We start from the raw sequence: 17,949 nt of genomic DNA on the forward strand, positions 1-17,949 counted from the left end.
AGCATTACTTTTACCAGCAATATTAATGAGAAGTTATATACTAATGGCTGTAAGTATAAGAATTCTAGAAAATAATGAAAACTGTTCAAGTTTTACAAATGACTCAAATTATTCAGCTAAAATACCAGCTGAAGTATACCCTAACTTGCATATTTTTGCAACAAAATCTTACACCATACAAAATTAAATTTAAATTCAATGAATGGCAACTGACCTGTTGCATGACAGCATCTTGTCGTATGTCATCCCTGCCCTTCAAAAGTTCAAACTGGGACAGCCCATCAGAGGTTTTAACAGTCAGACGTTTAGGAGCATTAACTCCTCCTACAAACATGCACTGATTTTCCCAAGAAGATATAACTGGAGGATCGTAATGACCAGATGGTTGAAGCACAAGAGGGCGAGTAAGAGCGCTAGTATACTGTATGTTTTTAATATTCATCAATGGCTGATTACCAGGAATTCTAACCTGTAATTGACAAAATGCAATCGTTTAACAAATAAAGATAAAAATCTCACAGTTTCTTAACACTGCTTTACGCCTTACTTGCTATAAACATGATACTGAATTCTAAGTACTATTTGGTAAAATCACAAAACATTTTTTTTTTATTTTTTTTTTAAAGTTTACAACATTTTCTGATTACTTAATTTCCATGTAAAATAGATCCAACTACTACGTCGACTTGAAGGAAGAACAATTTCATTGTGAATACTGCTATGATGTTGACACTACAGCCACAACAAAATGTGTGTAGAAGCACGCAGTGGCTGGATGGAGCGTGTTCTTTTCAGGATACTAGTGTAACTGATATTAAAGGGTTGTAATGAATACGTATTTGGAATATTATCCTAATAGCTGGGGAATACAGGCAGTTCCCTGGTTACGACGGGTTCGGCTTATGATATTCAGAGGTTAAGGCATTTTTCAATTATATTCATCAGAAATTATTTCCAGGGTTACAACGCATGTTCCAGGGTTACGACACCTACAACGCTCATCTGGCACAAGAAACATGACACCAAAAATGCAAAATAATCTATATTTGAAGGTTTTTAGGTTGAAAAATGCAATAAGAATGCAGTATACATATTTTTTAATGCACCTAAAGCATTAGAAGTAAGGTTTTCTTAGGATTTTTGATGATGTTCCGGCTTAGGACGATTTTTGGCTTACAACACGTCTCAAGAGCGGAACCCCCGTCGTAACCCGGGGACTGCCAATACCAAAGAAGAAAAGTAAACATCAGTCAGACATACCACGAGACAGAAGGATGCTGTTCCAGAATATCAGAATGTGGAAAAAGGTCTTGCAAAAGAAAAGAATGCATGGAAAGTGATGGAACTAAAAAGAATGATAGAAAATGCAGAACTAAAGATTATACAATCAAAAGAAAGTGAAAAATGGGACTCAGAAGAAAAGACCCTAGAAAATATCAAGCAAACCCCAAACTATTGTACTCATATGCAAAAAAGATGGAAAGAAGAGTAGAAATAGTCCCTTTAAGAAATGAAGGGAGATTAACAAATGAAAAAAAGGAAATATGCAAGATATTAGCGAAAAGATAAAAGAGAGAATATACCCCTAAAATTGATAATGAAGATAATGCGCTACAGAAATAAGAGATGAAAATACAGGCAGCCCCCAGCTTACGACGCTTTTCAGTTATATTCATCAGAAATTATTTCCTGTTTACGTCACATGTTCCAGGGTTACAACACTTAAGGCGCCGACCTGACGGAAGAAACATTACTCCAAAAATGCAAAATAATCAATATTTGAAGTTTTTTTTTTATGAAAAATGCAATAAAAATGCAGTTTACATAGTTTCTAATACACCAAGAGTATTATAAGTAAGGCTTTCAAAGGATTTTTTACGATTTTCCGGCTTACAGCGATTTTTGGCTTACGACGCGTCTCAAGAACGGAACCCCCATCATAAGCTGAGGACTGCCTGTAGTCAGAGAGGGTCCATTCAAGAAAAACTCACCTAATCTAGTTCAAAGAATCTGGTGCAGAACAAATCAAACTTTACCATAATTCTTTTGACATTTTTACACTGCATCCAATTTAAACATTCTCAGAAGTGTGATGGTCTTGTTTTAAAAGTAACCTGTGATGAAACTGGGATAACATCAAAAGCCATTTCCTCGTCATAAGCTGGAAATTCAGATTTCTGACTCTACCTTTCATGATCATCTGAACTAAACTAACTAATGACAATACATGTACATTTAAAGTGGGGCCTCGATAATCGCTGGGGTTGGGGGCCACAACCGCCCTCGATAAGCAAATGTCCGTGTTATGACACCCCTCAAAAAATCCTAGGCTATACCCACCCCAACTGCTTACTTCAATAGTTAAAACACCAAAGATGTCCTACATATAAAAACTCTTATAGGCTAACTGCCTATTTTAATACTAATTTAAACTCCTAATGTACGTACCTTAAACTATCATATGGGTACTCACTATTGATTGGTCCAGGCTATCCTATGTAGGTTGAAGATACACATGTACTTACAGCAACTTAAAATTTTAAAACTATCAATGGCTGCTCCAATTAGTAGTAAAAGGGAATTGTCTTTGAAACGGCTCCCTTGCTTACTTTATGCCTCCTTTGTTTGTGTGTGTGTGCATTTAAGTTATATCTCTATAATGTCAAAATCTTTTATAAATTCTTTCCTATCTTCAATTTCCCCTTCATAAGATCTGCAAACAAAAGTATATTAGCTAATAGATCCTCTTCATTTTCATGATTTGGCTGCTGCACAAAACTACATGTAGGTACATATATCTATTTTGTGAATGAACACATTTATGATAAAGAAACATGATTTACTGTAATGATTACAGCACCCAACTGTAATATTAATGTATAAACAGCAAAATACAGTACGTAATAAAAACCTATTTTTGTCTTCTGTTTACATTGATAATCAGCTGATGGATGTTTATTACCAAAAGAATTATTTTGGAAAACAATTTATTTGCTAAAAAAAAAAAAATTATTAATGGAATTATCATTATTTTTAACTTTGTACATAAAAGTTAATGACACAGTAATTCATATTTCATTGTGAGAGAGAGAGAGAGAGAGAAGAGAGAGAGAGAGAGAGAGAGAGAGAGAGAGAGAGAGAGAGAGAGAGAGAGAGAGAGCAGCTTAGGTCGAGAATAATAATATTGTGTTGTTTACATAAGAAATTTGTATTTTAAATATTTTTATGGTGATAAGAAATGAAACATCGATAGTGATAAAATATTCTCTTGTATAATATTATAATGTGTGTGGTAATCATTGAGTCAACTATAAAAGTTGTATTGAAGCACAGTTTAGTAAATCGCAGAAAGAATAAAAAATAACAATTTGTCGAAATTGGATTTTTCCTAAATATACAAACCTGAGGTCCTTTAACAATAAGGAAGGTACTTAGCGGCAGCTGAACCGGTCGTAAGCTTCGAACAAGGGGGTTTGGTAGTTAACTACTTGTCCGGCAGTTGGCGGTCAGCTCGACTGCGAGGAGAGGAGTCACTTTGTTTTAGGCCCAGGAAACGCAGAGTGAAGGGTGGCATGAGGTATAGAACCTCAAGTTTGTATAGTTAGGAAAAATACAATTTCCGACAAATTGTTATTTGTTCAGATACGTATACAAACCCAGGAAGACTCACTTCTTGGTGGGTGGAATCTGAGTCTTATGAACAGACTGGTGTTCGTCCTACCTTGGATCGCTCCCTGGTCATAAGAGCAGAGGGAGGGATCCTAGCCTCTGCCCAGCTGATTGGGGTGAGCACCGCAGGATCAGTGGTCAGACTTCTGGACCAAATTTATAAGAGGGAGGCAAGCGTACCTCTTATAAATAGCAAAAGGCAAGAACTAGTTCTTACTTCAAAAGCCAAAATGAAGTCATGGGTTTGTCTCTTGTTGGCTTCCACTAACCCCCTTTTTGGAGAGTGGCGGATAAACATTTCTATCCCTACTGAAAGGGATAGGATGGAGCTCAGTTGTGTAGCTTACCTGCATCGGCCTCCTGTTCAGCATAGTGATGACCGCGGCCCTCTGCCCACAGGTAGAGGAGAAGAACGAAGGAGGAAGAGAAGCCAGTCACACTCTCTTTCACTTGTCCATTCATGCAGTCACACAAGGATGCGATGCTGTTCTGTTCACTCGGGTGCTGGGTAGACTACACAACTTGTTGAGCAGCCACTTAGGGTCCCAAGGAAAAAGTGTCCAAGGACCTGTGGGTAATATCCCAAAGGGAGAATGAAGTGAAGGTGGTCTGGTTGGCCCAAACCCCTGCCTTCAGAACCTGCGCCACGGAGAAGTTCTTGCGGAATGCAAGGGTTGGACAAATACCTCTGACTTCGTGGGCTCTCGGACGAAGGGTACGGGTGTCATCACTACCATCCGTGTCGTACGCCCTCCTGATCACCTCACGCAGCCAGAAAGAAAGAGTGTTCTTGGAAACTTCTTTCTTGGTAACCCCGGTGCTAACGAAGAGGTGTCGACACTCAGTCCTGAGGTGCCGAGTTTTCTTCAGATAGCGCCATAGCGCCCTCATAGGACAAAGCAGCATCTCATCCGCATCATTATCGGTGAAATCCTTCAGGGAGGGGATCGTGAAAGACTCCAACCGGTCGTCAGGGACCAAAGGATTCTGAGTCTTCGCTATAAAGTTCGGGACGAAATCGAGCATCACGGATCCCCATCCCCTGGAATGCTTGACGTCGAAGGAAAGACCATGAAGTTCCCCTACTCTCTTTGCCGATGCCAGGGCCAGCAGGAAGAGGGTCTTGAGGGTCAGATCCCTGTCTGACGACTCTCGGAGTGGCTCGAAGGGTCTGCGAGTCAAACTCCTAAGGACAAGAGTCACATCCCACCTCGGGGGCCTGAGTTCCCTGGGTGGGCAAGACCTCCCGAAGCTCTTCATCAGGAGGGAGATCTCGAAAGAAGAGGAGATATCCACACCTCGCAGTTTAAGGACTAGGGCCAGGGTGGCTCTGTATCCTTTAACTGCGGAGACGGAGGAAATCCGCTACCTGCTGAAGAGTGGCTCTAAGAGGAGAGAGACCCCGTCCACGACACCAACCACAGAAGATGGACCACTTCCCCTGGTAGACAGCTGCATAGGACTGTCTCAGGTATCCAGCCATCTCTGTTGCGAAGAGGCACTCCTCTTACGAGGTTCCCGTCGTCCAGCCACCAGGCTAGGTCCTGCCTCACCTCCTCCGTGAGGGACACGGGGAAGAAGGGAGGGTCCCTTGCCTGTGACCAATGCTCCTTTAGTCTCCACTGAAGAGACCGCAGGTGAAGACGCCCGTGAGGGACTAGCTTCTTGAGAGACAACAGGTGACCGATCAGGACCTGCCACTGCTGAGCTGGTTGCTCCTGTAGAGACAGGAACTGTCATGCTGCCTCCCTGAACCTGCTGATCCGCGAATCTGCGGGGAAGACTCATCCTGCTACTGTGTTGATCACCATGCACATGTACTTCATCCTCTGGTTGGGTTCGAGGTCTGACTTCTACTAATTCACTACAATCCCCGATCGCGGCAGAATTCGAGGAGTCGATCTCTGTCCTGCAGCAACTGCGAGCAGGAGCTCGCCAGGACTAACTAATCGTCAAGATACCTCAGAAGACGTATCCCTACCAAGTGGGCCCAAGTCGAAACCAGCGAGAACACTCGCATGAACACCTGTGGGGCGGTTGAGAGACCGAAACAAAGTGCCCTGAATTGGTGCACCGTCCCGTTGAGGATGAAGTGGAGGTACTTCCTGGAGGATTGATGGATGGGTATCTGGAAATACGAGTCCTTCAGATCCACTGAAAGCATGAAGTCGTTCTCCCTGACGGAATCGAGCACTGAACGTGCTGTTTCCACCCACCGTGAACCGAGTCTGGTGAACAAATTGGTTCAAGGGAGAGAGTCTATCACCGGGTGCCAGCCCCCTGAGGACTTCTCCACCAGGAAAAGTCGACTGTAGAAGCCCAGCAACTGATCCCATACGATCTCCACAGCACGTTTGCTCAGCATGGCTTCTACTTCCTGCCGAAGCGTCACGTCCTTGGTCAAGCCAGGAACGTAGGTTTGCAGATGGACTGGGTTGGTGGTGAGGGGTGGCTGAGACTCGAAGGGTAGTAAATATTCCTCCCGAAAGACGTTCACTACCCAGGTCTCCGCACCGTAGCGCTGCCATGTTGCCCAATGGCTCGCCAGGCACCCCCCCACTTCCGGCAGCAGGTGAGGGGGAACGCCGTCCCTAGCGTTTCCCTACTCTCTTCGACTTCTTCTTCCCAGATCCTCCTCGAGAGAAGGACTGGGAGGAAGGCTGGTTGTGATCACTCCTTACAGCAAAAGTCTAAAGCAGAGTCTTTCCTCTTGGCTTCGACGAGGAGATCGTCTAGGCCGCAGAGGAAGCCCTACCTAAACTCTTGGGCTTAGCCGCAGTCTTCCGAGGTTGCCCAGCCACCTTCGAGACTGCCTGGTGGACGAGACGGTCACTGTCATCAGTGCGCCGCTGTTCCATCGCAGCGTCCACCATCTCTCTGGGGAAGAGAGAGGAGGAACTCCGCACTGGTCCGTTGCGAAGACCCAGGGCCGCCTCACACCCAGCCGCCCTGGTCACTTGGGTGAGAACAGTGTCTCTACGCCGGAGAACCAGCTTGGGCCACAGGCTAGCCGTCTCGTGGGCCAGGCAGGAGATGGCCCTACTTCCAGACTGGCACACTCACAAAAGCTGGGTCCCCTTCAGGAGTGATGTTCTCCAAGGAGGCCGCGGCTTTCGACACTGTGAGGGACCACAGGTCAATCCAGGAGACTGCTTGGAATGCTGCCATTGCGGTAGATTCCAAGGCAAGTGCCTCTTGCTGTGAGAACCAGAGATTCTCTGACAGGAGCTGCTGCAGAGACACCCCGGAGTTAGCCTAACTAGCTCCGGGTTAACCTGTTTGGGTGGCAGAGGGTCCTCTGAAGGCACGTAGAAGCGCCTCTGTCGTGGTAGAGGTGGAGGAAGGAGCTTGGAAGACCTACCGGACCGAAGCGAACCCTCCTGTCCGGAGATGAGAGTGTCCACTTGGCTCAATACGCTGTCAGCCAAGGCCGATCACGGTAGACCCACCGTCGTCCTGGGTTCCTTCTTAGGTCCCAGAACGACTCCAAGCCCAATGTGGGCTCGGAAGGTGGAAGCGGCAATCCTTCCCCGAGGTCGTTGTGCTGACGAATCAGTACAATAACCTCCGCGAACGACCTCTGGATCTCAAGAGTGACTGCATCCTGAGTCCGGCGAGAATCAGCGCAATAACCTCCGCTAACGACCTCTGGATCTGAGGAGTGACTGCATCCAAACCCGTCCAGCGAGAATGCCTCCCGAGACCCTCCTCCTTCCACAGGAGGAACCACAACAGACCCCTCCTGGTCTCCTCCGGCCACTTGGGCATATTATCTGGTCGGCCCTAGGACCGTGTCAGGTTCATAGGGCGTCTTGGCAGGATCGCAAGGAGCGCACCCCTCACAATCACTCCTAATCGCCTCACTCTTCCCGGTGAAGCCAGAGGAAGTTGAAGGGATCGGAGACGGAAGACCTGACGCTCCCCCCCCTCCCACCGGCAGAACTGGTGTGCTGAGGGGGCTGCAGGCGATCACCAACCCACGGTGGCGAACGAGCTGCAGGCCTGGTCGAGCGGCTCTTCCGGGGAGAGCGGCTGGACCGAGAACAGAGGTGACGGTCCCGAGCATCAGAAGAGCTGCTGCTGGTCCCCCTCTCGCCCGTTAGGGGTAGGGGTACCGGTAGGAGCGGCGGTCAGGGGACCTGCAGAGTCCGCTGTCGCAATGAGAGCAAGGCCTGTCTTCACGGCACATCACGCTGCTTGGACCAGTCGAGGCTGGTTCAGGCGACCAAGGGGACCGCTTCCTCGCCTCAGCCCGCGAGCGGTCTGGGACCATAACGTCAATCCTGGGTACCAGCGTATCGCCGCGAAAGCGATCACTGGTCTGGTGGGAATCGCCTGAGCGACCCCGCCAGTCTTCCGCTCCCTACCTGAATCCTGGCACCGAGCAGACTCTGTTGCCCGGACCCCGTTCCCGAAGGAACAGGAGGACCAGCGGAAGTCCCCAACCGTCCCACCGGAGTGGGACGGACCCTTATAAGTCTCAGAACGAGCCTTCTTGGGGAGGAGGAGGCAACCTTCATCTTCTTCGGCTGTGGGGCCTTAGAAGTTGAAGGGGAAGTGGCGGCAGACGACGACGACGACACCTTCCTCTTCTTCTTCTTCTTCGTCAGCTTCCTCAGCACCACCATCAGGTCTTCCATCCAGGACAGAGCCGGGGCAGTTGCCGAAGCAACAGGGCCCGACTGGTACCGGAACTGGAGCGGCAGCATACTAAGGAACAGGAGGCAGGGAAGGAACCAGCAGCATCCTCTGCACAGGAGGCAGGTCCAGGGGAGAGCTCTTGAGACACCGGGAGTCCGGGGCTGCAGCAGGAGCGGCAAAACCAAGTGGCAGCGTCACAGCGGGCATCATAAGCTCCGACAGCGGCGCCTGCACAGCAGCTGTCGGGGTCACTGTGGCTACGTGCTGGGTGTACACCAGGTGCGGCGGAGCAGCGTAGCCAGGCATGGACACCGTCGTGGTAGTCGTGGTGGTCGGCCCGTGCGTTACCGGCATGGCCCCTCTTGCCAGGTGACTCAGCAGCCCCTGGACCGTCGGTGCCCCTCGCAGCCCAAGCGAGTACCAGGCCCGTCCGAGATTGTCCCCCGTGGCAAGCAGATCTGAGGAAGGAAAAGTCGGGTGAGTTAGTGGGGGGGTCTCCCCTTGCCCAGGGGGGGACAGTTCCCACCCCGAGCGAACGGAGGACCCCGAGTACAACTGGATGTCGGGGTATCTCGGCCCCCCTCCACGCTCGACTGATCGAGAGAGGAGAAGGAGCGAGAAACCTCCCCCGAAGGGGAAGGAGCCATACGAGGGAGCTGAGATGGAGGAAGAAAAGAAGAAGACGTGTCCGTAAACAAGGGCGCAGCCGGAGAACCCTCTGACGACTCCTTGGCTGGCTTACGCGGCTTCTTCCTTCCCCCATAGCGCTCCCACTGCTCCTCCAACCAAAACACACAAACATCACATCTCGGTGCGAGAGCATTCCCGCCCTCTACACCGAGTACAAAACTCATGAGGATCAACCTCAACAGATGATCGGAAGGCCCCACAATTACGGCCCTCCACACCAGGGCACAATCTGCGGCTGATGGGGGGCGAGGGGTTCTCTCCGGCTCTTGGGATTCCATTTCGAATCACAATCACAATGCTCACTGTATAAAATACAAAAACACACACGTACTTACATATATCCTTGAACAAATACACACAGTAAAAGAGAAAGAATAAAGCCTTCACGCAGTGAAGCAAACAAAGCATATGACAAGAAGCGGGCAGAGAGGCGAGCAACACGTCCATCCACCTACGCGGCCAAAAGCAAAGTGACTCCTCTCCTCGGAGTCGAGCTGACCGCCAACTGCCGGACAAGTAGTTAACTACCGAACCCCCTTATTTGAAGCTTACGACCAGTTCAGCTGCAGCTAAGTACCTTCCTATTATTAAAGGACCGAGGGTTTGTATACGTATCGGAACAAACACGCACGTACTTACGTATATCCTTGCACACACACACAGTAAGAAAGAAAAAAGCCTTCACGCAGTGAAGCAAAGAAAGCATACAACAAGAAGCGGGCAGAGAGGCGAGCAACACGTCATCCACCTACACGGCAGAAAACAAAGTGACTCCTCTCCTCGCAGTCGAGCTGACTGCCAACTGCCGGACAAGTAGTTAACTACCGAACCCCCTTGTTCGAAGCTTACGACCGGTTTAACTGCCGCTAAGTACTTTCCTATTGTTAAAGGACCGAGGGTTTGTATACGTATCTGAACAATATAGCAATATGTATGTACCTACAAATGTTGGGAACTATTTGTTCTTTTATTACGATAATAATAGATCAGTATCATAGTTTATTCTGTAGGTGAAATAAGATTTTTTCGAAAAGTTGCTTTTTTATTTCATTAAGAGATAAGTATACTGAGAGAGAGAGAGAGAGAGAGAGAGAGAGAGAGAGAGAGAGAGAGAGAGAGAGAGAGAGAGAGAGAGAGAGAGAGAGAGAGGTTGTGATTTTCTTGGATTTTAATTTAGCATTTTATCGATATTTTGCTATTTACATTCATATTAGTATTTAAAAATTAGTAAATCATCTTTATCATAAAATGTATTTAGTCATGAAAAGATGAAAATACAGTACAGCAATAAGTGAATCTTGCTCTATGAAAAAAAAAATCGCGATTTAGTCAATTTTCTGGGTTCCACAGAGTAAGTAAAGTATTTTAGGATAGAGTTTACAGCACATACAGGCAGTCCACGGGTTACGACAGGGGTTCCGTTATTGAGACGCGTTGTAACCCGAAAATCGTCATAAGCCGGAACATCACCAAAAAAGCTAAGAAAACCTTACTTTTAATGCTTTGGGTGCATTGAAAACTATGTAAACTGCATTCTTACTGCCTTTTGCATATAAAAAAAACTTCAAATATTGATTATTTTACATTTTTGATGTCATATTTCTTCTGCCAAATGAGCGTTGTAGGCGTCATAACCCTGGAAATAATTTCTGATGAATATAATTGAAAAGCGCTTTAACCTCGGAACGTCGTAAGCCGAACCCGTCATAACTCGGGGACTGCCTGTATATGTAAAAATACATCGGTAGTTTATAGAACACTGTCACCACTATCGCATTGTGTAAAATTAGTATGTACGTACGAACGAGACTGTAGGTTCGGTGACGTCACGGTGATCATACGTATTTATGTGTGAATGAATATACATTTATGATAAAAAAATTAGTTCTATACTGATTACAGTACCATACTGTAATATTAATGTAATCAAATCAAAATAAAGTAATCAATGCAAACTGTAAACTTGTAAAGTGTATATGTACATATTTATCTTTTGAAAAATACTTTCCCCAAGAAATTATTCCTTGAAGAGACTTTTTATATAAACATATTCCAACATTAAATAAGATATAGCATTTTATTATGAAGATATGCCAATAATATAGAAGGTAAAAGTGGTTTCTATTACGTTTACGCTTCGTTGCCGGTCGCAAACAAAAATACGATCATCTATGACAATTATCGCCGTATGACTGCAGTGTTCGGAGCATACGGCGGTGTTCGGAGAAGTTAATTACGTACTACCAAAACAATAATGAAGTTCAAACTTTGAATTAAAAATTAATCTTTTCCTAAATTTTATTACTACCGTACTTATACTATAATTACACTACTACTATTAACATTCTAAAAAGTTACGAATGATAAAGGTCGCTGTGAACGCAATGTAACTCACGTTTACATTTTGTTGCTGGCCACTGAAGTATAAGTTGATGCCAATGATGTGGAATTATTCCATGACTAGGCTATTTATTATGAAGATATGCCAATAATACATAAGGTAATGCAAATCTGTTCATGTATGTTGGTGGCTATCGGACCGCGCCCGAGGCTTAGCCTACCGATAAACATCATGTAGTAACCCGGACAAGTCAGCAATGCTGCGATTCATACCAGCGATATAGACTGAGAAGTGGTCCAAGGAAAACCCCCTGGTTAACTGATCCCGTGACTGCTGATCCACGACTAAGGGAAGCCCCATTGTACTGTCATTTTAAATCAATATCCTACTTGTTCTGTCACGCATCATAAGCATAACTGTGTAAAAGTAACATATAAACATTAGTCACCACTCAGTACTGATGATAACTAGAATACATTAATTCAGCAAAAGCATCATTACCTTGTTGGGGGTTTCATGCCTACTAGACCAAGACCACTATTTTTGTTATAGAGGTGTTGCCATGTGGATATAACCAACATACAGTGACATTCACTTACACAAAATATCAAATTCAAGTCATAACATATATAATGACGACACAATAATATTAAAAAAAAATTACCTTGTCTCCTGCATTATGTTTATCTGCACCATCAGACCAGTTTGCTAAGACAAGATATGCTAATGAAATTTTCTCAAGCTCTGCAACATGACTACCCAGTTCTGTCTTCTTTAATTTATTTATCAGGAGCTTTGCAGCCTGAACTCGACCCTGAAAAGAGAATGAAACATTAAAACCATGGAATTATATAGCTCCCAAAAGGCAGGTACAGCTAGGGTTTGAGGAGACCCTGCAAACATCCTTTAGTAACACCTCCAGTACACCATGATAAGTGCAATTACAGTGCCACCACCTAAAGGGCTAGTGATATGATGCCATGTATAGAAAAATGACAGAGAAACAAATTCTGACAGCATGACAAAATACAAAATGGAGTATTAGTAATGGTCAAAGATGAAATGGCAAATGTGATACAAGTGGGATGAAAATGCAGAAAAATAGTTAGATCTTAGAAAAGATGTACTACATGTTCTCAATTAACTTGACCACAATAAGGTAAGACCCAAAAAAGATGAGCAAGAATATTATGATATCACAAGCATAGACAAAAACTGTCAAAGTAAGGGTAGATAAGCATGAGGAGACCTAAATGCTACATAGGTACTAAGAGAACTGGTTTTAGAGATGTGATGGGAAAATATGTAATTAATATTAAATTGACAAATTTTCAATCGATTTGTATTTTTCATAGCCAACAAACCTAAGGTCGTAACAATAGGACAATCTTCGTATACGAGGTGGAAGCTGGTCAACAACCTGGCATGGAACCTCGTGACCCTTCAGACTTTCTTCCAACCCAGGATATGAGAGGGGTGGCTAGGGGTGGAGCAGTTAACATTAATACCTCAGGTTTGTTAGCTATGAAAATTACAAATTGATTAAAAATATTTCATTTGTTCATAGGCAGAACAAACCTTCAGTCTTAACAATAGGATAGACATACTTGGAGGGAGGCACAAGTACCCTAAAACGGGCTGAGGCTTCAGCCCAACTGACCACCCTTTCTAGAAGATCGAGTTCTAAAGAAGGGGGGTCTGAGTGCGTGAGAAAATAGAGAAGTGAGTATCTAAAAACTAGGCATGCTGGGATTAAACCCAATGAGACATATCCTGATTCATTACATTGGTGGAAGGTAAAGAGAACTCTGTCAATTTAAGCAACAAATCATGTACGTAGGCCACAGGGGTTTGTTACCACTCCTCCCTCCCTTTATCAGAAAGAGGAGTAAGTGGTACTGAGAAGCAGATTTGTTTATTGCATATGAAAAAACCAAATAATTGCCACCAGTATGGCTATCACACTCACCTGTATCAAACCAGTTCCAGCTTATGACGCCTTATTCTTCAACCTGCCCATAGGAAGAAGGTTAGAAAAAAAGAGAAAGGAGGAGACCAGCCATCTCACTCATTCCTCTTCCACATAATCATCTTAGGTAAGATACAAACTGTCCCCTAGGGGTACCAGATGAGCTACACAACTGTTGGGTAGCCACCACCAGACCCAAGGAAAAAGTGTCCAAGGAAATGTGGGCTATGTCCTTCAGGAAAAGGAAGCGAATGTGGTCTGCCAAAGCCAGGACCAAATTTTAAAATCCCATGAACAGACAAGTTCATTCATCTGATGTCTCTGCTCTAGCCTGCACAGACTAACAGAACCATAAGATGAGGAGTATGCCTGCTTAATCACCTCACCTAACTAGAATGAAATGGTGTTCTAGGAAACTTCCATTTTGGACCGGCTGGTGCTAATAAAGTGTACGACATTTAGGTCTCAGTTAACAAGTAATTTTTAGATAGCAGCATAGAGCTCTGACAGGACAAAGCAAAAACTCCTGTGGATCGCTTCCACAAACTCATTCAGGGAGGGACTTGAAAATGATGCAAATCTGCCATCATGAACCAAGGAATTTTAAGTCTTAGCTACAAATTCTGGGACAAATCGAAGGCCACAGACCCCCAACCCACGGTGTGTTTCACGTCATAACTCAGACCACTAAGCTCTCCAACTCTCCTCGAGGAAAACTGTCTTCAGAGTCAAATTCCTGTCTGACGATCAACATAGTTGTTCGAATAGAGCTCGAGTGAGACTACTCAGGACCAGAGTAAGATCCCACATCAGACGTTTGAGTTCTCTTGGTGAACAGGATTGTTTGAAACTCCTAAACAACGAGATTTCCCAGGATGAAGAGATGTCTACTCCCTTCAGGCACAGAACCATCCCCCTAGGCAGCCCGGTAGTCTCTGACAGCTGAGACAGAGACCTTTCTCAGCCCTGAAAAAGATCAGGAAACCTGCTATCCGCTGACTGAAGTTCTGAGTGGAGAGAAACCCCGTCAACAATCCTATCCACAGTAAATGGCACACTTGCCCTGGTAAACCACTGACGAAGACCTCCTGAGATAGCTGAACATCTGGCCTGCTGCTTGGCAAGAAAAGCCTCTCACTCTCAGGAGATACTTGATGGAGTCTCCAGCCGTGAAGCAATAGAGATCCTACCGACTGATGGAACCTTTACACATGAGGCTGGCAAAGAAGGTTGTGTCATTGGGGAATTTGTCTCAGAACTGCTAAGAGAAGATACAGAAGGCCTGGGAACCAATCTTATCCGTGGCCACAGAGGTGACACTAGGTTTATCATGAGAATCCTGGAACTCATATCTCTGTTCAGGACCTGACAGATCAGGCAGAACAGAGGGAAAGCGTACACCTCGAGATTGTACCAAGGATGCTGTAGAACGTCCTCTGCCAAAAGAAGAGGATCCGGGACCACCGAGAAGTAGACCTCTAGCTTCCTGTTGAAGCAACAAGCAGAGGTCTAACATTGGTCTTCTCAAAAGGTGAAACAGGCTGTCTGCTATATCCTGATGCAGAGACCACTTCATACCTAGGACTTGACTCTTGACGACTTAGCTTGTTGGCAACCACAGTCCTCCTGTCTGGAATGTATTTGGCCATGAGCTCCACAGAGTTGTCGATCACCCACTGGTGCATCTCGACTGTCAATGAGTGGAGTTGGTGGCAGAAAGGTGTCACCTTCTCCAACAAACAATTCTGGGACCATGAATAAATGACCCCTAGCTTTTGTCGCAGAGAAGAGGTCTAACATAGGTCTTTCCAAGCAGCCAGAAGTGATAATAGGATACCCCAAGGGGGATGTCCTAAGATAAAATACTCAGCACAGATAAGTTCTAAAAATCCTACTGTCAACTTGTGCATTGTCAAAGTAATTGCACTGTAGACTGGGGAGAAGTCCTTGAGCTTCCTTGGTGAGTGGGTCAGTGGTAAGTGAACTGGAGAGATGTGATTGGGAAGTGAAAAAGCGGTGTACAAGTGTGAGAATACATGAGTTGGGACAAGGAAGTGTTTTAGTGTGAGAACAGGTGCAGTTAAAGGTTAGGTTGGGAGATTTGGAAGTAGTGCATAACTTTGTAATCATGGAAGAAAGTGATATGCCAGCTTGCTTTTTGATAGGGATAGATTTTTTGAGGATGCATGAAGTAAGCGTAGTTAAGAGGAAATGGGATTCTTAGCAACGGGGGTAGCACAATAATTAGGATTCAAGGTGGTAGTGTATTTGTAGTGACCTTTGTAGGGGGGATTTTGCCCACTTGTTTTATGAGCTTGTGATCCTGCCACAAGAAGAGACGTCATATGATGATAGGACAACCCCCCTTGACTAAGGAACCACCATGGTGGCATTCCCGAGCAACATATCACAGAACCAAAATGGATCTTAACTACTTCGGAGATAAGAACACCAGGATATGAGTTACATTACAGATCAGGTTACTCGGATGAAAAGGTCGGTTAAGCTACGAATCAAACCCAACCCAATCCCAAACTCTTGAAGAATGCAAAAATATTCTTGCTGAATCAAGTAGCAAAAGAACATCTGGGAATTTGAAGAATATGCCCCCCCCAAAAACACATAAGCTCAAACCAGCTGGGAGAGGCTAAGAACTACAGCACTTACGCTACAATTAGATGGACAGACATGTTTGAACAATCTAGGCTAGGCCTAGGATCCAACCACATAGGCTAGGTATAGTCAGTAGGGAAAGGTTCGAACTAGCTCACCCACTGTAGGCTAGGCTAGGCTAGATTATCCACTTAAGGCTTGCTACACAAGAATTCAATAACTTGGGCTAAGCTAAGTTGGAAAGCAAGGTTCAAACAACTAGACTATGCTAAGAACCCAACCACTTGCAAGGTTAAGAACTCAACTACTTAGGCTAGGAAGATGGTTAAGGCAGATTTGAACTAGCTAGGCTAGGCTAAGAACTCAACCACTTGCTAGGCTAACGACTCAACTACTAAATTATTCCAAGACTGTGGAAATCACATGGGAATAGGGTACAGACTGATGAAGACCTAGACCAGAACCAAATTCAAGTTACCTTACTTAGTTTAAGGTACTGCATTATGTGACATTTTGCATTATTGTGATAAAATGAGTTCAAATAAATTAAATTTTTAGCTGTATCAAGTATAAAATAAAGATACTCTGAAAACTTATTAGGAGTATACAGATAAAAAACCAACTAAGTATCACTCATTTTGATATAGCCTGCAAAACAGGTCTTTCCAATTTTGGGGTTTTTGGGGATAAATAGAAAATTATACATGATAATTTTACTTTTAGTATACCACTGAAGAAATAAGCCTATAAAAATGAAAGAAAACTAAATGAATTCCCACTTTCTTAAATACATAGCATTACTACCCTTTAAAGGAAGGGATGTCTTTCCTTTGGATATTTTCCTTGCTACAGATCTGAAACATAAGGTCACTATGTCCTGGCTTACTTCTTTGTTTACTGGTTTTATCAACTGAAGGAGTGTGTCTATACAATAACCAATAGGTGTCTAATGCATAAAGATGATGGAAATATAAATGTCAGACAGGGATATTTTGCTTACTTGAGTACAGTATAAGATGTATATCAGTTAAAAATTTATTTACAAGGCTAAATTTATAACAGCAAACTATATTGTTCATGCTTTTATTATTTCTATAGGAGTTTGCACATGGTAAACTTGATAAGCAAGGTTAGTATAATGAACATGGTGCATGCATTTTGCTCCCTTTGTCACCCTTTGGCTCTGCTTGTGCACGGAAGAGAGTATTGTATTCTTAACACCTTATATATTTACCTCTCAGTGGTACTTTAGAACATTACTTCCTGGAGTGCGAGCTAATCATGCATAGATATGCTTTTGCATTTCTTTTTTTTTACATTAGGATTAATTGAAGCAGCAGCAAAATTCACTTGTTTGGGGAGCAGTTGCAAACTTGCTTCACAGGACCAATTATTATAATACAAAAATTCACCAAAACTACTGAAATTTCATATTAAATAATTTAATAATTAACCAAACATCAAAATGTGGAATATTCTGTAAGAACCTGACCTTCATCTACAGAAAAGAAATGTAGAGTGAAAATACTTCACTGAACAAAACAACTTTTCAAAACAATCTAATAACAGGTCTGTATAAAAATAAATCACAATCTAACAGGAAGTTAGGAATAGAGAATAACTACCTCTTCAACCCCCTGGGCTTGCTGTAATTTCTTCCGGCTACTGCTGCTACGGGAGTCTTTCAAAATATCATCATCAGCATGGGCATTTGCCAATGCCATAACAACTGGGAGGCTATGATGTGGGTGTTCCAGACATATACGCTCTATAAATAGAAAACAGGCAGTGTGTTTCCAATGAAAACATTCAAAGATAATCTTTATATTGGTAAATTCATATTGTTTAAAACAGTCACAAAAATAAATATAAATGTTCTTAGAAAAAGAGGTAAAAACATATCAATTACAGAAATAGTTTTTTTTTATAGATAATGTTATTCTTCTAAGACTAGACCAAAGTTTGTCTTCTCTTAACTTTACCTTCATTTCCCCTAATGCTTCTATTATAACATAATTTTCTTTCA

At 43.9% G+C, this 17,949-nt stretch overlaps 1 protein-coding gene across 1 annotated transcript in view; it reads right to left on the minus strand.

Moving 5' to 3' along the window:
• The window catches only part of LOC135224909 (serine-protein kinase ATM-like), a 57,761-nt gene that overhangs the window by 11,721 nt on the left and 28,091 nt on the right, over window positions 1-17,949 (minus strand). Inside the window, exons 8-10 of the mRNA XM_064264234.1 lie at window positions 17,549-17,691; window positions 12,006-12,155; window positions 215-469 (exon numbers count right to left, since the gene is read on the minus strand). Of these exons, the coding sequence (XP_064120304.1) occupies window positions 215-469; window positions 12,006-12,155; window positions 17,549-17,691 (548 nt within the window). The remainder of the gene's footprint in view (window positions 1-214; window positions 470-12,005; window positions 12,156-17,548; window positions 17,692-17,949) is intronic.

The sequence above is a fragment of the Macrobrachium nipponense genome, chromosome 12, assembly GCF_015104395.2.
Source record: "Macrobrachium nipponense isolate FS-2020 chromosome 12, ASM1510439v2, whole genome shotgun sequence".
NCBI lineage: Eukaryota > Metazoa > Arthropoda > Malacostraca > Decapoda > Palaemonidae > Macrobrachium > Macrobrachium nipponense.